At 41.5% G+C, this 24,878-nt stretch overlaps 1 protein-coding gene across 5 annotated transcripts in view; it reads left to right on the top strand.

Moving 5' to 3' along the window:
* The first annotated feature begins 479 nt into the window (after positions 1 to 479).
* The window catches only part of tns1a (tensin 1a), a 43,071-nt gene continuing 18,672 nt past the window's right edge, over positions 480 to 24,878 (top strand). For 4 of the 5 annotated variants that reach the window (XR_009796502.1, XM_061830621.1, XM_061830612.1 and 1 more), the window contains exons 1-17: positions 480 to 552; positions 739 to 853; positions 2,704 to 2,741; positions 11,693 to 11,731; positions 12,450 to 12,491; positions 16,209 to 16,258; positions 16,623 to 16,794; positions 16,874 to 16,924; positions 16,985 to 17,107; positions 17,187 to 17,251; positions 17,566 to 17,649; positions 19,113 to 19,225; positions 19,318 to 19,378; positions 19,464 to 19,539; positions 19,627 to 19,756; positions 21,361 to 21,426; positions 21,512 to 21,637. Coding sequence is in view for 4 of the 5 variants with exons in the window: in XM_061830621.1 (XP_061686605.1) it covers positions 493 to 552; positions 739 to 853; positions 2,704 to 2,741; positions 11,693 to 11,731; positions 12,450 to 12,491; positions 16,209 to 16,258; positions 16,623 to 16,794; positions 16,874 to 16,924; positions 16,985 to 17,107; positions 17,187 to 17,251; positions 17,566 to 17,649; positions 19,113 to 19,225; positions 19,318 to 19,378; positions 19,464 to 19,539; positions 19,627 to 19,756; positions 21,361 to 21,426; positions 21,512 to 21,637 (1,411 nt within the window). In the remaining variant the exon portion in view is untranslated. Of the gene's footprint in view, positions 553 to 738; positions 854 to 2,703; positions 2,742 to 6,183; positions 6,404 to 11,692; positions 11,732 to 12,449; positions 12,492 to 16,208; positions 16,259 to 16,622; positions 16,795 to 16,873; positions 16,925 to 16,984; positions 17,108 to 17,186; positions 17,252 to 17,565; positions 17,650 to 19,112; positions 19,226 to 19,317; positions 19,379 to 19,463; positions 19,540 to 19,626; positions 19,757 to 21,360; positions 21,427 to 21,511; positions 21,638 to 24,878 lie in introns of those variants that run through there. The other variant, XM_061830631.1, reaches the window with a different exon arrangement.

Here is a 24,878-nt window from a genome sequence, read left to right as displayed (position 1 = left end):
GAAACACCTGCTCTCCTTGTTGTCCGTCCTCGGCTCTTAGGGCATCCACTCTCTTTGTGTCCGCTATTCTCTTCCCATGTTTTCTCTCTTGGGGCTCTCCAGGGAAGCCAACGCTGCATAGAGGATTGGGAATTTAGTGGCCTGTCATTTTGGAAAATACTGTACAGGGTTATTGACATGTCTTGGAAGTTTGGAAAATGCTCTATTTGCCTCCATCAATAGAGAGAGTAACAGTACAGGCTGGCTCAAGTTGCCGTGGCAGCCAGCCGGTATACCGGTGTAAAGAGTCGATTTGAATCAAGAGTTGCAGTTCAACAGATTTCACCTTATTCAGACAGCACAAACACAAAAAAGAAATGACATAATTGCTATGACTCATAAAGAGTCCGCCAAGGGAGAGAGGATGATGGGTAAGTGACAGCTCAGGAGTGGAAAAACATTTTGGACAGGAGAGATTTTGTTCAGCACGACTCTGATTGGAAAGATGCAGGCATGGTTCGAGGAAAACACCAAGAACATGCACACTCCTATAAATGGACAAAACATTCTACAGTATACAAAGTTTCTTTGCTTGAAATGAAATACTGTTTCATTAGATATCTTCACAGGGAAAACCTGTCGGTAGTTGCCTTGTGTGTGTTTTAAGGGTGTCGTGTACTTGTTTAGTCATTGTGTTGAGATTTACATTTGTTGAGGCGATTACTGTGTGATGATGACTTCTCCTTTGCTCCAACTCAGCCCGACGAGCTGGAGGGGGTCCACACACACTCCTTCAAGTTGAAGCCATTCAAGAAGGCCAAGAGCTGTGATATATGCAAGCAGGCCATCACAAAGGAGGGTCTCATCTGCAAAGGTGAGTGCGTGTACTTCCCAGCAGCATGACGGCTCATTAGTGTGCGTTACCAATCCTGCTTCTATTTTGTTACTCTTGATTGCAAAAATGTTGTATTGTAATCTCCCTGCCTCTCAGATAAATCAATTGATGAGGTATCTACGTAGTAGCAACCTCTTCCGCCACACAGGGAATGGCTGCTGCTGCTGCTGCTGCTGACGACCTACTTTGCCCGTTTAGTTCAGCAAATTGCCATCATGCCTGCCAGAAACATTACCATGCCTCACTGAATGTAGGCTGATGATGTTCAGGAAATCTTAGTCTGTTCCCGTGTCTGTTGAGGTGTGATCCAGTTCCCTTTACGTGTCTTTTTTTTTTTTGTATGGGGTGGGGTGGGGTGCAAGCATATTTCACCATTCTTTTGTGGTTATACTGCAAATGTGCTAACTGCAGTCAAAGCCAACAAACGCAAAGCCCCAGCAGTAGGAGATGAGGCTGGTTTGAGGATTTGGCTAAGGATTTGCTGTTAAAATTAGCACGGCTACTGCAGCTGCTGCTGAATTAGCCTAGATAAGAGGGAAAGTGGGGTGGTGGAGAGAAAATCGGCAAATGCGAAGGAGACCGCATGAGAATTGCCTTCATCCCTCTTTTGTTCCGAGTTCTGCACACTGTGTTTTGAATGCAGCAAGTTGTTCCTGCACAAAGATGGTCACCACGCCCCTCCAATTGGTCCCCTGCGTTTCATGTTAATATGAAAAATGGACTGTTTTCAGATGTGACACAACAAGCACGATCTGGTGGTACCAGTACACAGGATATGATTGATTGCACTCTATATTTCCAGTGTATTTGAAAACTATTCACATCACCTTTATCAACATTTTGTTATATTACACCTGTAACCCCCTCAAAAGTTTACAAACGCCACTTGATTATGCCACCATCCGTCCATCCATCCATCCATTTTCTGAGTCGACTATCCTCATTAGGGTCGCGGGAGTGCTGGAGCCAATCCCAGCTGTCAATGGGCAGGAGGCAGGGTACGCCCTGAACTGGTTGCCAGCCAATCGCAGGGGACAAAGAGACAGACAACAGCCACACTCACAATCACACCTAGGGGCAATTTAGAGTGCCCAATTAATGTTGCATGTTTTTGGGATGTGGAAGGAAACCGGAGCGCCTGGAGAAAACCCACGCAGGCAAAGAGGGAACATGCAAACTCCACTCAAGGGGAGGCTGAGATTTGAACCCATGGAATATATATATTTACGACTAAAATATAGTGGGAATAAAATACTGATTCATAACGCCTCGCTGAATAAAGACATTCGGGATTCAGCAGCAAACGCAGCGAGACTTGTGATTGTTTGCTCACTGCGATATGTTCAGTTCACATTAGTACAGATTGCGCTCGGTTTTGGTTGTCAATGTCAACCCCAAAATACTGAAAATTCCCTGTTTACTTTATTGCCGATGTGTTTTTAAATGTTTATTTATATTCATATGAAATCAACTGATGTTAGGTAGTTAGACGCATCATAGGTCAATAATTTGTAACTGGCCTTGAATCCTTTGATTATTTGCGGACCTTGGAAGGCAAAATTCAGACACCCCTGAAACAAACAAAGAATCTTTCTTTTGTCATGTGCTCAGAATAGTGGGCGGTTGGAGTTTATCCACTTGGGGGCACCACCACACTTCAGTATTAACTATACTGGGAAGCCGACTGACCATGTTGCCGTTTTTTTTCTTTCCAGCTCAATGTCTGAGCAGTAAGCTTGACAGAAAGAAAGCGTGACATTGTCTGCATGTTTTGTGTCACTGTACATTACAGTATATGTAACAAATAATACTTGTATTTGTTCTTGCAGCTTGTCAGCTGTCCTGCCATAAAAAATGTGAAGTCAAGGTAAGAAGAAATTTACTCCCTGTTGTTTGTATGTTGTATGAGCAACTTTTCACGTTTGGCGTTTGGGTCAAGCATCAATCCACCAGACAATGAGGGCCATGAATTATATATATGCACATACACTACTGAAACACTTATTTCTGTGTATTCAGTGTAAAATGAAATGCACTCATACAATACACTGAAGTACAATATGTGTACGGCACGATGCATCAGTATGATGTGTAAAAGTATTTTGGTAGTGTTTAGAAGAGGATTTCACTTATGTGTAAGAAGTAATCTTGAATTATACTGTATCCCTGGCGTCCCCTCATCTGAAGGGCACACTCACTCATTATGTAGCATAATAAATCAAATAAGCCATTTGTCTCCATTAGTTGGTGTCTAAAGGCGCAAATAAAGTATATGGTGAGTAATGCAAAAAGGGATGACCTATAGATTATCTTTCTAACCTGTGAATTTATCCCCCAGAGAAAATTTCACTTTAGACTTTGCTGTATGTGAGCAAGATAAAGTGATGTGAAGTGATGTGTGTAAAATTTGCTGCCCATAATAAATGGCATATGCATACATTTCCTCCAGGAGGCCCACGAGTGTCTCTCAGTCTGGTTCCCTCCGCAACCCTTTAATGGCACCACATGATCCCAATGTGCGGTGGAAAACAGAACAAATCAAAAAGTGAGGCTAGAATGACAGTTAGATGAGTAGAACCACACAAGGCTACTCTGAGTGGATTTTGTGGGTTTGGGGCCCGTGCTACAAATTGCCATCCCCCTCATCTCTCCTCAGCCTGCCAGGATTCTTAATTGAGACTTTCTCATTACTTGCCCCTTGACTCAAATGTGTCAGCATGAGTGTAAAAAATAACAAATTATAAAGCCTGATGCCAGGAAAAGTCAATGTTGAAGGGTATACATGTGAAGAGGACATAATTTAATCCCTCAAATATTTGGAAACTACGGTTTTTATTTCCAGCCGCTGAGGTTATAACTCTTTACATTTATTAGAGGTGTTAACATCCTGGTGTTTTCGCTCATAAACATAGAGTACAAGCAATTGTTTACATTTTTCAATGCTGGTGTTCTTACATTTTATGCTGTCAATGACACTTTAATGGGGCCTATAATGATTTGAATGGGTGTGTCAAGAAGGCTTGATGCTTCCACCGTGTGGCATGCATAATATTAATATATCCCAATCTGCAAGCAGATTCAGTCTTGTGTCAACTCTGTATTACCGTTGATGCAATGCGGTCTGTATCGCTCCCTTTTTTTTTTTTTTTTGTTTGTTTTTATTTCTGTCCTGGGCTGTTGTCGCAGTGGTTTTCGGCAGCTTGCATGATTCAGCGGAGTACTTTGGCCATGTGAGTTTCAAAGAGGAATGACAGGGGAGGGAATGTTTGAATATTCCCGTACTACTGAGGTTTTGTTTCCTAAAACACTAGGTGCATGTTTTTCTGAAAACACACCATATGTTTTGCTGCTTCAATTCTACTTCACCCTGAAGACAACTTTGCTGGGAAAGTATTGGATTCACAGTACAGACAGAGCAAAAAACATTTCTGGCATTTACAAAAGTTAAAATGGGAATGGCTTCAGCTCTACTGTACATATGATATCATATTGACATGACTTGAATGACATTTTGTGTATAACTTGTCAAGTTTTGCTTTACCTTCAAGTTGAATTAGATCATACTGTCATATTGTTTTACATTTCATACATTGAGAGAGGCAATGCTGGTGTTGGGCTATTTATAGCTGGATGGGCGTCACCCAATTTATAAAAAATTCTAACTCCTCCTTTGTCAAAGTAAGTCTATTGGCAGGTAATTCCTATGTCATCTCCCGTGGCCTGAAAGTGACACAAGCACATCAGCGCGAATGACTCCTTTTGGGAGTACTTTGAGGCTTGAATCCATATCTGAACATGTAAATGTGAGACACTGACTGGGGCTTTTAATTAGGTCAACAAAATGCTGCATACAGTGTAATCCACAACCCCCTCATACTGTATGAGCTAGCATTTTGGCATATACACATGTGATGATACACCAGTCCACTTTATACGAGTTTCTGAATCAGAATAACTTTTACTGGTCAAGTGTGTAAACCACACACAAGGAATTTGTCTCTAGTAGTCAGAACCACCCGAGTACGGCAGACATGTTGAGTACGACAGCAAACAGACAGTCAATTGACAGAGATTTTTTTTTTTGAAACACACAGTTGTGCCAAGGATGCATTGTCTTTTCTAATTTTGAGCAGAGTGTGACAACAAACTTCAGGTGGAAAATTGGCAGAATGTTACTGATGAATTGTAAGTTAAATGTTCAAGAATTTACTTGCAAGAGGGAAGAAGCTGTTGGAAAGGCAGCAAATCTGTCTCATCGTTGATGTGTTAGTCATAAAGTAGCTGCAAGGTGCACAACTCGCCATAAAGGCTTTTTAATATTGTTTTGACATTTGCTCTGTTGTGGCAGTTTTGTTTTTAACAGGAGGCAGTGAGCAGCCCTCAGAGAATCAAATGTAGTTGGTACAGTGGGAGAATCCATCAATGTCATCATGAGTGGGTTTCCCCATGGGTATGCCACTTTCCTCCCAGATTCCAAAAACATACATGTTAGGTACACTAAAGACCTTGAAGAACTTGTCCTTCGATGTGAATGTGATTTAATATTTCTCGATATCCAAAGTGTTCTGGGAGAGACTTCATCTCGCCTACAATCTTAAAGAGGACAACCACCATTGAAAGCAGATTGTCTTTCATGAAGGTTGGATTTTTGCCTTAGTTATATTGTGGACAGTGTGTGTATGTTAAGTCCCTCTCACCATCCTCTTTCTATATACGTAGGTGATCCCCACTATGAGGGTCACGGGTGACTTGGAGCCTATTCCGCCTGACCCAGTCGCCGGCCATACGACAAACAACTTTTCGGAGTCTAACGTGAGGACAATTTAGTCATCAGTTAACCTAAGAAGCATGCTTTTGAAATGTGGGCGAAAACTGGACTAGCCAGAGGAAACCCACACAACCACGGGGAAGAGCGTACAAGCTCCACACATGAAGGCCAGAGCCCAGATTTGAACCCTCAGCCTCAGAAGTGAGAGGAAGAAACAACTAGCACTGTTTCGGTATGTTGACTCCGATTTTCCCAGTTTCAGGACATTGTTGATGCAATAATACCTCTCATGCGCTTCCAACAGCTGCTTTGAGGAAAGTGAGGACAGAAGGAGTGCGGACAGGGGAATTAGACAGTCAATCCTTTGAGAGGGAGGGATACAGTTACTGTCTCACTTTGGGCACCAAGAAGCCCAAAGCTGATTTCTTGGCCTTATATAGTGCGTTTGGATACTACTTGGCAGTGGATAGAGGAGCCTGAGCCAGCAGCACAAAGAGTACATCCTAGTTCAGTCCAGCGGCTGAACACAGTTGACTTTCACTAGCTCTCTGGCACGCGTCCGGGATTATGGCTGGTGTTTTGAATCGGGGGGGCTGTGGCTAGGGCTTGAGGAGGTGGTCGAAAGTGTCTGTATTTGGTGCTCCTTCTTTTGCGTCTGTCCTCTCAGGAGGGGTGAGGGTGGTGGGTGTTGTGCACCCAGTGAAATGCAGACTTAGAAGCCAGGCAGCGCAGGAGAGCGGAGAAAGCTCCAGTGTACACAGGTAAGAGCATTGCATTGCTCAAATAACTGCTGCATGACCAATTTTGCTTGCTTTTAGCTCGTGTTAAAAGACAAACCTGAAGACCTTTTTTAATGGTAGATGTGCGATTTTTATGTTGTTGAACTAATTCATGACTAAGTGGCTCCCATGATCACTGAAATGGTATTAGAGGCTTAGCAATTTCCTTAAAAGTATTACTTTATGCACAGCAACTTTAAACCTGCATAACATAAAATGAAGCTACATAGTTTGCATCACTTTTTCCAACTATGTACATCTTCAGTTATAAAAAAAAACTGATGTTGGTAATCACTGTTATCTGACCTTCACGGGGATGCAGGGGCAGCAGCTAAACATGAGTGGGCAAAATCTCACCACCTTGTTTGTCTTATTTCCCATTTAACTGGTGAAAAAAAACACAGGAATGAAGTTTTATTGCTGCGCTGGTGGGTACGACACAGCCTGCCAGTGTTCTTAATTTCCTTCTGAATCTCTTGAGAAAACATTCCACCTTTTTCTCACCTTGCCCATAACAAGATTCCCAGTGTTGTCTCTCGTGAGCATCATCAGGTGAAGACTGATGTTAATAGAACAGATGTGTGTCTCCTCTTATAGAACCGGGTTCCCCTCAGGGAAGGTTACATGTTTACCCATTAGAGAACACCCCCAAGGGAAATGTGGAGAAGCATTTCAAATCATGTTACCAAACAGTTCCTTACTTGAAATGTTAAACAAGGGTGACTCATGAATTAGTACTGATTATGGTGTTTTACTGTAAAAGCACACATGAGGGTGTGCACGTACTAGACAGCTCCACTCTTGCAATAAATTAGTTTTTGGAGTTGAACTGCAAAGAATCCTTATGGGCTTGCATTTCATCACACTGCATGACCTAACTGTGCTTTTCCTATGCCATTATGTGCATTTGCCTGAATAAACAGGAACGAACACAAACAGTCTCCAACATCAACATCATAGTCTTCTGATTATCAGTAAATTGATGGCATAAATTCCCCCCCCAAGAGTGAGAGTCCCAACAACTTTTAGGATAAGAATCCATGTATTTAATTCTAATGCGGCCTTTACAATCAGGATTTCTGTCAAAAATGGGCTTTAGTTTTGCATCTGATCTTGGTCAGTTCCTTTTTTAAAGGCCCATTTTTTTTAACAGTAGTTGTTATTGGCTCACTCGCTCCTCGCTGTGGCTCTATAGTGATCCAAAATCTACTTTCTCACTCATCCATGGTTCTCAGCCTCTTGCGTGTCTCTTTATGATGTTCCCTCTGGATCATAATGCTATTTCACAACTGTGGTGGTGCGGAGAACGCTTGTCTGCTTGACTATGGTCTAACAGACAGCATTTAGTTGAAACCAACTAGAGTCAAAAGTCAATTGCATATCAACCTTTCTGAGAAGAGAAGGAAATAATGTGATGACATCTACCAAGCGGGTTGATTCCAGTGCCAGGAAGTTATTAGTCCCACACAGTTGGAAACTGAAAACTATTACTTTAGAGGACTTTTCAACCGGCTTATGTTGTGCACAATTTGTCGACTCTCTTGTAAAATGACCACTCGTGGTCATCTGTTGCCTCCTGGTGTCTTCCTGTTCAGCTGTCCTGTGCTTATGCTAAAACAAGACCTTTAACTTCCCATCCTTGAAAATATTAGTTGTACCCATGTGGGTTATTAATCCCGGTCACCCCTCTACTTAACCCTTATTTTTTTTACCCCTCTATGTGCAGTAGAATGTGCAGCATTTCATCCTATTTTCACTTCAAAATGTCAAAACCAAAGAGGAAAGATGAATGACCACTCAACTGTTATGGTGCTCTGTGCATTTCTTCCCTCTCCAAGGAAAACAAAGCCAGAATGTTTAAATACACCCAAAAAAAGCTTTTTGAGCTTTGGTCCTTATATGGCAGGCGCTTGGTGAGCGGAGAATTCAATTTCTCAGGCAAGTTGCCATTGATATGGCGCTGGCTCAGGAAGATTGCTGAGGGAATTGTGAGTGTAGTTGCCCCACTGGAGGCACTACATGTCTACATCCAATTAAATGATGTGCACTGTAGGGAGTACAAAAAGTATTTGGGATAAATACTGCATGTTCATGTGGTCACTGTGGTGGACCATGCACATTTTTACATCTATCTATCTATCTATATCTATCTATCTATCTATCTATCTATCTATCTATCTATCTATCTATCTATCTATCTATCTATCTATCTATCTATCTATCTATCTATCTATCTATCTATCTATCTATCTATCTATCTATCTCTATCTATCTATCTATCTATCTATCTATCTATCTATCTATCTATCTATCTATCTATCTATCTATCTATCTATCTATCTATCTATCTATCTATCTATCTACAGTATAGAGCTCATGCACGTGACGTCACCATTTTCACTGTGCCATATTGCCGGTCAAACCGAGCTGCTCGACATTGTGGGAGACATTGAACCGAAGAAGAATGTTTACAATACCCGAGACCTGTTGTGCTGTTGGTTGTCACAACAGGCGAGACAGATATTCAAAGAGATCATTCTATAGCATATCTGCTGAAAAGACCAGAACAGATCGATGGATTTCGGCAATTAAACGTGATGGCTGGTGCCCAACCGAATACACACGACTGTGTAGCGGTCACTTCATTTCAGGTAGGAATTAGTCTTAATCTCGAAATATTTATAAAAATGATGGATGGATTTTGGCAAAGGGTAATGTGTACGAATACTCTTCCACATTCGTTCATTTATTATTACCTTCTAAATGTTTAACGGTATCAGACAAAACTCAGGGTGTCGTGGTATAAGACATATTTTTGTTTCGTCTCAATGAACTTAGCATTGAACAATGCTTTGTTTGACCAGTAATATGGCCAGTCATGTGATTTTGGATTTCGATGTAGACGCATAAGCTCTATATGCAATTTGCATGGCCAGCAAACTAATGCTAGTTAGTACTACGGGATCCCGAACTCCCGTGAACATCCACTGTGTCTATTAACAGAAAACACAGCCGTCTTATGTCCGAAAGGTAACACAATAATCATCAGCTAAGATAGTCATCTCAACTTAAAGTTCAAAAGTCTGCGCTCTCTTGGATGAGTGATGATGAAATAATCAATAAATATACAGGCGACAATAAAATGATAAAGATGCACATCTCAAAATGACTTTTCCTTGATAAACATATCAGGCGGCGTCTTCGACAACATTCGTCCATGTTTTGATAAATATCAAGAGCCAATAATAATGTGAGTAGGTCTGTACTGAACCAATCATGTGGCATCAACTAGTGCTAATGTTTGAAGCGTACTGCTACGGTAGGAAACGACTCAGTTTCTTGCAAGACTTCATTAAACCAAAATAACTCCACGCTGGCAAACTTTTTGGGCCTTTCTTGTCAATGGTGTCACTGTGCATGGCTATGCAAAGACAACATATTGTATTGCAATATTCATGCTACCAGACAGTAATCACAATTAAAAATAAGGGATTCAAGCAGACAATTAAATGAAGTGACCCTTGTTACCAAGTTCCTGGGCTTATATTGGAATTGGTTTTGAATAGTGAGCGTTTACTAATGTCTGTACATCTTCCCTCTCAGCTCGGGAGAAGAAGGAATGGAGAAAAGATTGGCAGGGCTGAGGAAAGCAGTCCTCTCTTCTGAGTTGTGCTACAGCTCATGACTTCATGGAATTCCCTTGTGATGTGATGCGATTTTAAGCTCTCTGTTTCATGGCTGAACCCATTCAGAGTTAATTTGTCACCGTTGTGGATCATTTGAATTGTTCAGTACCTGTGGGTTTTCTCTCAAGGAGCGAAGAGCGGCTGGATAGAAAGCTCACCATAGCAGCTCTGCTACATGCATAATTTCTGCAATAAAATAATCAAAGTGGCTGAAGGTTTTTATTCTGATGGAGCAATCTGAAGTTTTGGGAGAAGTTACATAAACAACCCAAATGTGGCGCACGGCAGAGGTTCTCAGATAGTCCTTTGTCTTTTCTGTGTCTCAGCAAGCAAAAACCACACAGCCACATCGGCCGCCTTATAAGGATGTAATCAGTGTTAGCGCTGTTAGGAATGTTCACAGTGAAGGTCTGTCATCAAGCCTCTCTCGAGTCTCATCACCCTCCCCTCAGACGCCTTTTGACCTTTGAATCAACAAACATGCCACACGCCAGTCATTCTCAGCATTGTCAGCAATTCAAAAATAAAGATGCAATACAAGTTTTATTTTGCAAAGAATATTTTTTATACCAAGTGAATGTTCTAATTGTTCTCCCCGTCGCGGCTTGCGTTTTCCCCCAGGTCTCCCGGTTTCCTCCAACATTCCAAATACATGCGCAGTAGAATTAATTGAGGACTCTTAATTGCTCGTAGGTGCGAATGTGAGTGCAAATGTTTTTTGTTTTTTTTGTTTTGTTCATATGCGCCCTCCAATTGGCTGGCAACCACTTCAGTGTGTACCCCGCCTCTCGCCCAGAGCAGCTAGTCTTCGGCACTCCCACGACCCTAGTGAGGATAAGTGGTTTGGAAAATGAATGCATTTACTTCTGTGAAAGTGGCATATGACATAATGACTGTGGGAAAATGTGAGTTCTTGGGTAACCCAGGTTAAGAACCCCTGCTGTACAGTGTTAATACATTGCCGCCGTAAATTAAGTGGCATCCTCTAATGATGCAGCTACTGTGTGCCAAAAAACTCGTGTTAATGTCATCTGGAACTGCGGGATATGGGGCAAAATGCATGTTGGCATGAAAGCAAAATGCCAACTTTCGGCAATGATATTTGCAGGCATTTTAACAATACTGTTTCAGCTTCTGCATTCTGATATGCCCGGCGATAACCTTGTAAATGCCAACCAGGCTTTTGTTCTCACTGTGCAAACTAATTACGTTGGCTTCCTTCCCACTGCAGCCTGCTTGCTGCTGAAAATATGCGCCCAGCTTACTACGTACAAAGATAGAGCGGCTCATGTTAATACCTAAAGTTCCGTCATTTGGTGGATCCTAATCAGTGATGTGAGACCATGAGATGGTCATACAGACTATCAGGAGCCGCTCTTCTCGTGGATATTTGCAGCACATAGTGGTGGCCTCCCTACTATTTAAAGATGAACCATTGGAAGTTGTAATGAAATCCGATCTAATGCTGAAGCAATGTTATTATCAGAGGACGGGAATCTCGGTGCTTGCTATTATCTGCAGTGTCAAACTGTTTCAAAGCAGAAAAGAGTATTGCAGTCCTTCAACCTATGTCTCTCTTTCCCAGGTCACCACAGCGTGTCAAACGAGCACCAACTATGAGCTTGTGAGTACAACAAGTCGTAGATGTGAACCTTCAATGCTGACCCCTTTGACCTGCTCTAATACCCTTTCCAATTTATTCATGCTTCTTTGAATTTTGGGCAAAGCCACTCACAAATGCAATGAGCTGCTCCTAAGGGTCAAAGGGTCGTGCTGTAAAGCAGGGATTTCAAACTCGTGTTTTGTAGGACACATTGTAGCTGTGGTTTCTCTCAGATGGCTGTTGTGACTGTGAAACTGTATGAGCTTCATCAAACAATTCCATGTAGACAACAAATTGATGCAAATCCACATATTAAATCTGAAGTGAAGAAAATGTGTTCAACTATTTAAGTAATTTTAATGCATTTTAAAGGGGGGGTTCCTAGCAAAAATGCTTACAGTATCCTCCTTCGCACTTGTTTACTTTGGATGTGGGCCCTTTACAATGGCTGATGTAGCTTGTTAAACAGTCTCAAGTAATGTTTATAGAGCTCAACTAAGTATGCTGTACTTAGCTCAGCTATGAATTTTTCCTGGATACATACATACATTATGCATGTTTTGTCTGTACAACATGGGTGTGGACATCTAACTTTTTTTGTGGGGAGAGGGTTGTCACACAATTCCCATGATTTTATAAAACCATGTGTAGGTAAATAATCCTCAACAAAATGAATATCTGATGATGTGTCCCCATTTGGTACTTTGAGACTAACCAGTTGACTGGTTTCTTTCCACAGCCCACCACTCCTCAGCTGCCGTTAAAGCATGTAGATACTCCGGTAAGTAGCATCTCTTTCTGGTTCCACAGATATTTCAAAGGCCACATTGTTCCCATGTGTCTTGTTAATATAAACTGATTCGAGGTCACTCCACATAGTTATGTGCAAGTACAATGAACATTTACTGTATTCAAAGCTGTGCTCAGAATTTTTGCTGGAAAAAAAAGTGAGGCCTGTACTACTAAAATGTTAGTAAAACTCAATTCATATGATTGATTTCCAAAAACTGAATAATGTGTATTCCGCACCAAGGGATGATGAAACATGTATAAAATGAAACAGTGAAGAAAAATGAAAATAATGGTGCTGAAAGACAAAGACGTGTCTGTATTCCTTTACATTCTCAAACTTTTTATGTATAGTGGTAGAACAGGTTAATAGGCGTGTTAATGTACAGTTCTCATCATGGGCAAATGGCTTCCACAAGTCACAAGAAATTAATGTGCTTCTTTGTTCCAAATTCGTTGGCAAAGACAAACAGCTTGGGAAAAAAAGTTACTGTACCAAAATAGGCATGTTCTAGACGCCAGAGACATGTGTTTTGTATTTCTGAGTTAATACTGCTGCAGTTTCTCTCTCTCTCTCCCTCTCTCTCTCTCTCTCCTCTCTCTCTCTCTCTCTCTCTCCTCTCTCTCTCTCTCTCTCTCTCTCTTCTCTCTCTCTCTCTCTCTGTCTTTCTCTCTATCTCTCCGTCTTTCTCTCTCTCTCCACACACACACAATAGACAATAGATATAACCATCATGAAATCACCACTACATTAAGATGGGCACCACATAGGTACAGGAGGCATGTCTTTTGGAATTGGACGCAGAGATACGTCAGTCCCATTCCGTGCCTGCATTGCACCACGGCCCCAGTAAATGACAACGGCCAATTCTGGCACTAACAGACTTTGTCAATGTCAACTTAAGTGACAGATGGAAACTATTTTTGGACACATTGTTAAGTCCTCACAGTCTGTTTTATCTGATAGCTTTCCTATAAATCCATCTGCATATAGTTTTAAGTGTATATCCATTGTTTCTCAAAAGTGCTTCACATTTGTGAAGTGGCAATGTCAAGTGTGTGAACTGTTATTCCTGCCTGACACAATTGGACAGACAAACCAGATAAAGGCAGTGCCTGTTTCTCTCACCCAAGCTTCTTTGTTGTTTGGTGTTTTTGGTCTCCAGAGACTTTATATTTTGCTCAATTTCTGTATTTGTTGTTACATGCCCCACTCAAATTTTTCACGGGTTAAACTCTGTGGCAGATGTCTCCACACCCTGATTATCCTTTGGCAACTGAACAGGGACGAAGTATGGCACCAAGTTGGCATGCTAAAACGAAGCAAAAAAAAAAAAAAAAAGCCAGAAATTACTCTTCTAATTGTCTTCATTATATGTTTCACAGAAAGTTGCCGCTAACAAGTTGAAAACAACAACTTAATATTTGGATGTACTATAATTTACATTAGAATCCATACATATTGTTCCACAGTACTGTATTCACTGTCAGATGAAGTAATGTAAAAAAAAAAAAAAAAGATTTTTTTCTCTATTTTCTATAGAAAACATCATATAAAATTTATCATTGCACTCAGCCCATAGCTGATATTGTGTGGGAAATGTCTGGGTCATGGAAGTCCTCTGTGGGGATATTTGTAGCTTTTTGTTTCGTTCTCTCGAGACAGTAGAGACAGTGGGCTCATCCACATCAATGCAGTTTCAGCCGCAGTTCAACCACCACAGTTCGGGCAACACCAGGACAACACAAGTTGGTTGTAACTATTCTAAACTCAGAACTTCCATTGTGAAGAGTAATTATAGTCACCAGCGCATGTTTACAGTGCAAAGGAAGTGCACATCCACACTTAGCTTGAGGGGGAAAAAGAGAGAAACTGCAGTGGGGTAGTTGGGAATAATGAGAGATAATGAGATAGAGGGAGGAGTAGCTGCAAAGGAGGGAAACATGTTGCTGTTGAGGGAAACATCCACAGTTGGCGAAAGCAGCATCGTGGAGGATCTTTTTTCATCATGAAAACCCGCTGACGGAGGAGTGAAACCTCTTTGGACATGGATGTGGCCTGCCAGAGTTAATTTTCTCAATTTTATTAATATTTAAAACAAAATGCAGCACCCAACCTGCTGAGCCATGCCTCTTAGTGACTGTTTTTGGAGGCATTTTACCTTTCTGCGCTTCCCTTGGAGGTGGAGTACAGGTCACCTGGTCAACAAGGTAGGCCACGCCCACATGGAGACCAGGCTTATACTGGGCTTATTTTCCACAATTTTGTTACATATACAGTACGTTCTGGCGGGAAAAGCTCAAGCAATCTCCGATTGCACCACTCGTAAACAAACCGAATGTTATTTGACTGGGGCAGAGCTATAGGAATTAGTTGAACAATGATTTTAACCTTCTTCTCTACAACTGTAATGTAAATGTGCGAAGTGTTAGTTGGAAAGAATGTTTCAAGGTAAATTTCTTGTAAGGGAGATTGAATGCCAGCCTCAATTTACATCAGAACGGTTAAGTTGAATTGAAAATAGATGTAGTGGAAAGTCATTCGTAGTTAACATGATTATAGAGGGGCTGTCTTGTTAATGGACTTCTCTGTTGCTTCAATTCATGGCGCTTCTGTTGTGGAAATGGATAGCACACTATAGACCTGATGTTAGCTAGCTGGCTAGACACTGTATTTGACAACATTTCCCCAAAGACATCCCAACCCTGTCTTCCACAAACCCGATGATGAGGGTTTACCATAGTTCCCTGTCTGTCCCTTTTGAAGTGGCTACTTGGGTGTCTTTTGATCTTCTCTTTACAACTATTTTTGACATCCACTGAGTTTAGATTCCTCACCCACAGGTTCTACTAGATTAATTTTGATTTCTTTCAGGGTAAATCTAAAAACACCCAAACTATTAGGATATACTGTATTTGACAGTGCAACCCCAAACACAAGAAGTTTTTGTGATTGTTTTCAGTTCTCTCAATTTTTCTTTTACCCAGAAGTAACCTGGCCCCTGTATTTTTTTCAATCTACATGTAATTGAGCACTTTAGAATCCCAATGGTTTTTGTAAGAACATCTACTTTGCACTCGTCTGCAGTTATAACAGCTGGCACACATGTTGCTACAAGGCAGCAGACTGTTGTGATGTGGAATGCAGCACCACTCATTAAGCAGTGTCCAAGGAACTTCTCACATCTGGTGCCTGTCAAAGCACTAAAGAGGATGCTTCCCATTTTTGCTCTTGACACAGGATAATGTCATCTTTCTCGCAGCCCCGTCTTACTCCCTTCCAAAAAAGGAGTCACGATCACTTTATACAGGATTGCACACCTTAAACAGTGTTTGTCAAATAAGTTACATCTGATTCTGTAATCTGTACTGTATAACAATTCTTGTCATTGCACTGGTCTATAACGGGTACTGTGAACGGGTAAGGGCATTTTGTACAGGCTTAGCATGCTAATGCACTCTCAGCTCTTCTAAATGAAGAAGACTGCATCTTGCACATCTATGACTCTTATAAGGAATAGTTCCTATTAACTGAATGTCTCTTGTTCTTTGTTCTTGTTTGTTTGCTCTTTGTTTTGAATGTCGTACCAGGGCAGTATTGACTGCCGAAGACAAATTCCTTGTGTGTTGTTACACACTTGGCCAATAAAGCTGATTCTGATTCTGATTCTGACGTGCATTTGCTGTTTTATCCTCTTCCTCCCTTCAGGGGTCAGCCAGGTCTTGCAAGAGTGTGGAAATAAAGCGAAAGCAGTCACGGTAAGATATATCCTGCTTGTCATACCACATAGAGAAGCATGCATGAACACACGTGCACAAACACTTGTCCAAATACACTTTAAGTCATACAAAAGAAAATCAACACAGCACTTTTATTTTGTTTATCAATGTTCAAATGTGTGGGATGTGTTAACCCCTTTTTCCCTAGCGTGTGTTTTCCCTTTTCCCACTTTTTTCATCAGTTTTTGCTCTCATCTCTGAGAGGTCATGTCAAACACCTCTTGGATGGGAAACTGTGAAGCAAAAAAGCTTCTAAGTGCATCTTCGCAAAAACTTCAATCATTCCTGCGTTTGCACAATGACGTCATAAAGTGGTCACCTGATGGGTGCTTGCTCTCCCCAGGAGTCAGAGTATGGTCCAGGACATGGAGGAGAGCTACGAAGTTGACTTGGTCTATATCACTGAGAGGATCATCTCCTTCTCTTTCCCTGCCACTGCCGAGGAGCGCAGCTACACCGTCCACCTGAAGGAAGTGGCGGCCATGCTGCGCTCAAAACACGGTGAACACTACCTGGTGAGGAATACCCTCTGAATGGATCTAATGGTCGTCCTGTGGGGTTTTATGCCTTAATCCTGTTACTTCCTATTTTTAGATGCTCAACCTGAGTGATCTGAGGAACGATCTAGCAACATTGAACCCCAAGGTACATAAAGGATGTAAAAGGTGACACTTGAGAAAGTTCCCACTCACTTTTCCTCTGCAGGTGCTGGAGTTCGGCTGGCCAGACAATCATGCACCGGCGCTGGACAAGATCTGCAGCATGTGCAAGGCCATCGACACCTGGCTCAATGGCGATCCACACAACGTTGTAGTGCTTCACAACAAAGTACTATTAGTAGTCAAACGATTTGTGACTTGTATTATACATTACAATCCTGTACAGTGTGTCCTCTTTGGTGTTCTAGGGAAACCGAGGTCGGACGGGGGTGGTAGTGGCTGCCTACATGCACTACAGCAACATATCGGCAAGGTACCCCTTTTTGGAATTCGCTACTTTATGATGGTTGCCGTTGTTCAATACTGCTTTACTTTAACTTCAATTCCCCCACTTCTGAAAGCCTTGAGGTGTATGTGAGTCTGCTTTGTGATTAATGTGGCAACACAAGTCATCCCGGCTGGTTTATTGTTCTGGTTCTCTGAGAGCAAGCATCTCAGATGAGTCATTATTCTTTAATGCAGCCAGATGTTAGAACTTTAGAGACACTTGATAACTTTGCAGATTTATTCTTCAAACATTTCCGATCATGCCGTTGTTTAACTCCATTTCATCATGTACTTGTGCAGCGCTGACCAGGCCTTGGACAGGTTTGCAATGAGGCGTTTCTATGAGGACAAAGCGCTTCCAATGGGTCAGCCGTCACAGAGGAGGTTAGTTGTTACCTCACTTCCTGTTTGAAAATGTATGCTCATCACACAGTAGAAAGTATGCACTTTCTTTCAAAACCACAATTTTCCAATGACTGGTAAAAATGGGGTTCATTTCTTTACACAGGAAAAGTTTTTGTCTCCTGCAATTTAGTTTGAATCGAGATAATTGTGTTAAAATGTCACAGCATCCAAAGCGTTTGTTTGAGTGATTCCACTCATGCCAAGAGCGCTCTCAAGAGAGAGTAGTTAAGCTTGTTTTCCCACCAGTGAGATGATGTCATCAAGCATGTTGCAGAATCAAAGAAACTTTCAGGAGGGAGATAAGAAGAAGGTGACAGAGAATAAACAAACAAAAAGCTTCCAAGTCTGACGGCTCATCCTCGGCCAAGCTGCTATTTCCCGTTTCAGATATAATTATAACTGCCCTCACTTGCCTGGTACTATAGTTCGGAATGTGCAGCATCAAAACTGGAATGAATTTAGTTACTGTGTGCCTGTAGAAGTTTAAAACAAGTGTATTCTGTCATTAAATGATCAAACATGACATTACATTCCAGGATGGGAAGCAGGTTATACTGTACATATCCGTCAACACATAGAAATAATGCAATAGAATTCCAAAAGGTGGCAGACGTGTATGTGCGCATCTTGCACTGGTTCCTTTCATTCGTTCCTTCATTCTCGTCAGTCCATTCATTCCTTTGTTCCTTCCTTCCTTGCATCTCTACTTTTTTTTACCATCCTTCCTTGTGTGGAATCCCGCCTCCCTAAACCATCTGGCTTCAATCAACGGAGCAAAGGTGTTTGGCCTCCTCACGTTTTTACCCTCCTGACAATAATGTTTAGCGATTGGGCGGGTTAACTCACCAGACCTTCAGCTGGTCTCTTTACACACAAGTTCCATCAGGCACTTTCCACAGTGGAACCGGATTGGGATTATAGTTGGAATAATTACAGGAAACAGGAACAGGAGAATGAATTGACTGTAGAGGGGAAAGATGCTTATTTTTGATTTTTTTTCTTTTTTTCATTCCATACAATTATTTTCTTGTAGGGTTAGTGGGACATAGTTTCAGGCAACAACAGAGCTGGCATCTTGACTACATCTAGCCCACTGTTGAGAGGCTCTGGGTTTCTCCCACATTACAAAAATATGCATATTGTTATTTGAGTTAATTGTTGCTTGTATGTAGTCCATACGTGTGCATATATATATATATATATATATATATATATATATATTATATATATATATATATTTTTTTTTTTTTTTTTTGTCATGTGCTATATTTGCTGGTGACCAGTCCAGATTGTACCACAATGCTTGTCTAAAATCATCCACGATAGGCTCCAGATCCCTTATGACACTAATGAAAAAAAGGGGTAAAGATAATGGATGTGGGCTCATCTCACTCACTTGCCTTCAATGTCTCCTTCTATCACAACTTTCTTTGCTCTATTAGGTACGTGCGATACTTTAACGGCCTTTTGTCTGGCCACATAAAAATCAACAACAAGCCTCTGTTCCTGCATCACGTCATCATGCATGGAATTCCCAACTTTGAATCCAAAGGAGGTGAGTATCTGCACTGCAACTATTTCAAGTGCCCAGTTTTGGGCAGTGAGGGAGAAGTTTTTCAATGTTCACTCCCTCTTGGTCCTGCCCAGGCTGCCGTCCATTCCTGAAGATTTACCAGGCGATGCAGCCAGTCTATACGTCAGGAATATAGTATGAAATCACTAGTATGTCTCTCTCAGTTTGCTGGATATTTAAATAGCTTTTTTTATTAGATCCTGTTGTTGTTGTCACACAGCAATGTGCAGGGAGATGGCAACACTAGCATTTGCATCACCATCGAGCCAGGCCTCCTGCTGAAGGGCGACATCCTGGTGAGTCATTCCTCCACGTTTCTCCAGATCATGCTTTCTATGCTATTATCACACCCCATACCATCTTTCTACGTTCACCTCCCACAGCTCAAGTGTTACCACAAGCGCTACAGAAACCCCACTAGGGATGTTGTGTTCAGAGTACAGTTCCACACATGCGCCATCCATGATCTCGGAGTGGTGTTTGGGAAGAACGAGTTGGACGAGACATTCAAAGGTAATACGGCAAAGTTAATGGTACTTCAAATGTGTGAATGTTGAATTGGAATTGAACTCGTCCAATATTGTGATTGACAATATTTACAAAATAGTTGTATGTAATACATTCAAAGAGAAGTTGATGGTTGTTCCAGTCCACAGGTTTTAGAGGATTATTTCCCAACATTGTGCCATGGCACCGTACGTAATGCGCCGTGAGAGATCGTCAGGTTTGTTGCCGGAAATAATCCAATGACTAGTCTGAAACATTTACAAACATTATATCTTTGTTCGTCTATATTTGTCAGTGACACGCTACAATTTTATGGCATAATGTACATAATGATTTGTGTTTCCACATTTAATAAGATTTGTATTTGATGTTGTGCCATGAGATGTTTCACTGATAAAATGGGTACCTTGACTCAAGAAATACAAAAAAGAATCAGCACGGCATGACACTAGTGAGGGTAATCGGAAAGCAAGATTAATGAATGACTGTTTTAGTTAGGGTTAGTTGGTTGGTACAGATGAGTGATTGTAAATTCAAGGACTAAAGCTACATGCTTCAGTGAATAGCCCCATATTCGCAGGTCAGAATTTGCATATATGCTGACTATTTTGAGAGGATCTATCCTCCATTATTCACAAAAACTCACAAGGTTTTTTTTTTTTTTTGGGGGGGGGGGGGGGTTGGTGGCGGGCGCAAAGCTGTATCTAAAATATTGCCTTGGCGACAACTGGTTTGAGTGTCTGCCTCAGTTCTGATGACTGGGGTTCAAATCCTGCCCAAACCTGTGTGGAGTTTCATGTTCTCGCGGTGCCTGCGTTGGTTTTCTTCAGGCACTCCGTTTTTTCCTTCCACATGTGAGGAGGAACAGGAGGAGATCATGGAGGACTCTAAATTCCCCCTAGGTGTGATTGTGAATGTTTGCGTTTATGTGCCATGTGATTGGCCGGCAACCAGTTCAGGGTGTACCTCGCCTGGTGCCCGAAAATAGGTGTGATTGGCTCCGGCACTCCCGCAACCCTTGTGAAGATAAGCAGCTCAGAAAATGGATGGATGAATAAATTGGTGCCATTTGATGGAACATCAATGCCATGCAGCTACATTGGAGTCGTCTCAACAATGGCAGAACTAAGTTCTATGCATAAGTCCAAACATAAAAAACAACAAATAAAATGATAATAACAACAACATTGATCCCAAATTAGTGTATAAATACAATTCTTCAATAATTAAAATATTAATGAAGAGCTCCTTTCATACAGGCATTTGGTATAAAGGTGGTCCAGATTTTTATCCCCTCCCGTCAAACTGATGGAAGAAGCTTCTTTTTCTCAGATCTAGGGCCTCGTCTAATAGAAACAAGTGTTTTGCTGCCGTCTTGTGGCATCTATAGGCAATTAACCTTTTGGTTTAGTGTCAATTACACACCGATATAATAATGTATGTACTCATTTCATTTGTGGCTGGTTTCCCTACCTATCCCCTCCAATAGTGAAGCCTCATTTATTTGTCAAGATTGTAATGCATTTAGAGAAAAATTGTCATTTTATATTATTTTGTGGGGTAGAGTGGGAAATGTCCACTGTTTTAAAGTAAATTGTGTTTTTGTACAGACGACAGGTTCCCTGAGTATGGGAAGGTGGAGTTCGTCTTCTCATATGGTCCACAGAAAATCAAAGGTAACATCTTTTTATCTGACTGCTTATTGTACCGTATTGTTGATAAATATAGGTGCCACATCCCATCACGAAATGTGATCCTCAGGTCTAGGCCATCTAGAGAATGGGCCTAGCGTTTGTGTGGACTACAACACTCAGGATCCTCTGATCCGTTGGGACTCGTATGAGAACTTCAGTCAACGCTGTGAGGGGGCCGCAGATAACCAACATGGTATGATACATATCAGTTCTGTTGTCACCTCACTGGCACCCAATGTGGTGCCAAATCCACTTTACTACTACTTCACTACTATAAAAATCCACGTTTTGGTTTTATGGACTTCCTCAGAGTGAAGCTGTGGAAATGGTTGTGTTTCAAGAAGGTCAGCAAGAATAGCTCCAATTGCATATTGGTTCCTATTTAATGAGGATCTCTACCGGAAGCCTCCTGGTCACTAATTCCTCCAATTTAAGCCTTCCGTCTGTCCCCCGAAAAAAAAAAAAATGGAGGAATTCCCTTTTACGAATTCCCTTTTACTCCATCTTCATGGAATGCTCCTAATGGTCTCTTGAGAAACAGCTGACCCTTCTTTCAAGTTGTTCAGATGCGAGCTGTCGTTTAACTAATTTTGTTTGTACTTTTTCTTCTGACCACATTTTGAGAAATGAGTGGTAGGCAGTGAACTGACAAAAAGCAGCAGTTTTTGCAGATAGTGAACAAGTCTTCAAAAAGAGGTTTTAAGATGTTTAATGGCACTCCTACTTAGTTTATTTTCAGATTAAGTTTAAAAAATTGAATTTCATTTTTTTTTATTTTGAACAACATAGCTTTGCTTCAAAGCAGCATTGTAGTAAAGAAAGGAAGATGCAATATACAGGCAAACAAACAGTATTAGTATTATACTGCTTCATCCAACTGTACATTTTCCAAGCCACTTATCTTCACAAGGGTCATGGGAGCCTATCCCGGTTATTTCAGGCGAAAGGCGGAATACACCCTGGACTGGTCACCAATCAGATCACCGACACCACTGAGCAGGAATTGAAGTCAGACTGCTCACACCAAAGTCAGGCGTGTGTGTCATTACACCATCAGTGACTCCAAACCCGTTCAAGCAATAGATGTTTAAATACAAAACATGGAGTAATACGACGACGAGCATACTAGACATATTTTATGCATCGTCTCCCAAAATGACTGCCTTTTAGATTTGATAGACCACAGAGAAATGTTGTGAAGTTTTTCTTATTAACCTTCACCGCGGTGCTCCAGAAGCCAGTCCATGCGGCCTCTTTTTGGTGCCTGGTTGTCAGGGCGCCTCAGTGGGCCTGGCGGACTGCCCAGGGTCCCTTGGTCTAGGACGTATCCCGACCTCCGGACTACTCTCTGGTGAACTGCCGGGACCAATCCCGCCTCTTGATTGGTTGGGTGGGGATTGGTCCCCTTCACCTGTCAGTCAAGTACCTGTCTGGAGTTTTATTTATGTGTCACTGTTAAATGGACACGCACAAGACAAAAAAAAAAAGACGGTCAGGTTGATGAGCTAACAGCATAATTGTGAGCTCGCTGCCTCGTTAACTTCCTAGACAGTTTTCTGATGAGCTTACAAGCTAAGATGTACAGATATTTATATGGGCAGGTATTTTTACTTTGGATGTTCAAATGAACAGAAGTGTAATTTTTAACAATGATAATGTCTCATTCCATTTCATTCTCCCGGCTCCCACACAATTGCGCACCCACTCAGAGCCCTAGTCCCTCATGCCAGCCACACTTAAATGCATTTTCTAACTTTCTGAGACACAGGAAGTTACTGGCTCACTGTTGCCTTTTTTTGATACCGGCCTTTAAGACACCATAAGAGTGATGTGGCATTTTTTTTTTAACCAGTACTAAAAAACAACTTTTCACAAGTTTATCTGTTTTCTCAGGAACATTTGGAATGGAATAATAGTGTAAATTAGGTGAGGAATAGAGCCTAGAACCTCACCATGCGGTGGAAGAATAAGAATTATTCGTGGCAGAGAATAGAATTTAACTTCTCGCGGCACATCCGACACCCATCAGTCATCAGTGTTCATTTGCAGAAGCCAGACTGATTCACTTGTGCTGACGTTCAGGTGGGTGTTGATTTCTGAATGCATGGCTTTTTACTCCTTCTGGTGCCATTGTTAACACTGACCTTGGACATGGAGTTAAAAGAACTCTGCAAAAGAATGGTGTATCCCGAGGATTAGGATGCTTGTTGCTCTCATTCTAACTCACAAGCCTCTGAAACCTACAGTTCGTGTTCATGTGCCTTGTCAGCATTCACCTGTGTGTTTGTGCATTCCACATAAGTTTCTTTGGTTCCAAGGTGAAGAAAGATCAATAAACTTGTATTAAACACAAATGAAAAATTCACGAAAAAGTTGTACTTTTCCAATGTGCGCTAGCGTGTGATTCGGAGATGCTCGAGTGTAGAAGGGAAAGGAAGAGCATCACGGGTAATGATTGAGGTCCCCCCGAGCCAATGGCATGCCTTGAAGATGGTGGGCAATATCCAATGGGAGAGCAGCTCTTTCACACGCTTTCAAAACAAGACAGGATGTTTACGTTCGGTGGAATTTTGGGGCTGTGAATCCAGCACCCATTTTTGCCTTTCGTAACCAGAATTTTTCATTACTAGAGATGTTCGTAAGTAGAGGTACCACTGTACCCCTGGTCTAAGGCGGATGGCTAGCTTGCTTTCACTCCATTCAGAAAGCCGTGGTTGGTGTGGTATGCAGCCCAATTGGAGGTTACTTTACTTTCACCAGTTGTTGTTTTAACCACAGGAACCTGTCTAGTTTAAATGCATGCACCTGATTCTTCAAGATCCAGAACGCAAACAAGCAGGAATAAAGTGTTATTAGAGTGAGTGATTATTAAATACTGCTCTGATGGATTTTCTATGTAGCCTTGGAATTTGTGTGTTGTTCAGAAGGCAGCAAGGTTGTTTTCTTTGTTTACTACCCTTCCCCTATTTGACCAGGCCAAACATGTCTGGAATAGCTGCACAGTGACTGAAAGGGAGACTGGCGGGCGCAGGTTGAGGCAGACGCCGCCAATTTTACGAGTGGAGCCACTCAAGTCATTTTGTTGTACATCTCCAAAGACTAATTAAAGGAAACAAAATGTCAAGTAAGACAAGTTGACTTTTCTTTGGCTGGTTAGTGAAACTGTGATTTTTTTTTTTTTTTTTTGTTAATATTAATGCCTGTGTTTCATTACATTTATCTTGCAACCTGGGCAGCCATATCACTGTTGATGATCATTGGCAATGAATAATCACTTAAATAAAAAAGAAACTATGGCTTGACTTTGCATGACTTACATATTTGAATCTATGTTACAATATGATACAAAGAGTTTATTTCACGCGGTCAACACAGCGTGAAATAACTCTGAAACACACAACCCTTATTCCTTGGCAGTTCAGAGTCAAACCTAG

The sequence above is a fragment of the Syngnathoides biaculeatus genome, chromosome 2 (assembly GCF_019802595.1).
Source record: "Syngnathoides biaculeatus isolate LvHL_M chromosome 2, ASM1980259v1, whole genome shotgun sequence".
NCBI lineage: Eukaryota > Metazoa > Chordata > Actinopteri > Syngnathiformes > Syngnathidae > Syngnathoides > Syngnathoides biaculeatus.
This window is presented reverse-complemented; position numbering and strand designations above follow the sequence as displayed.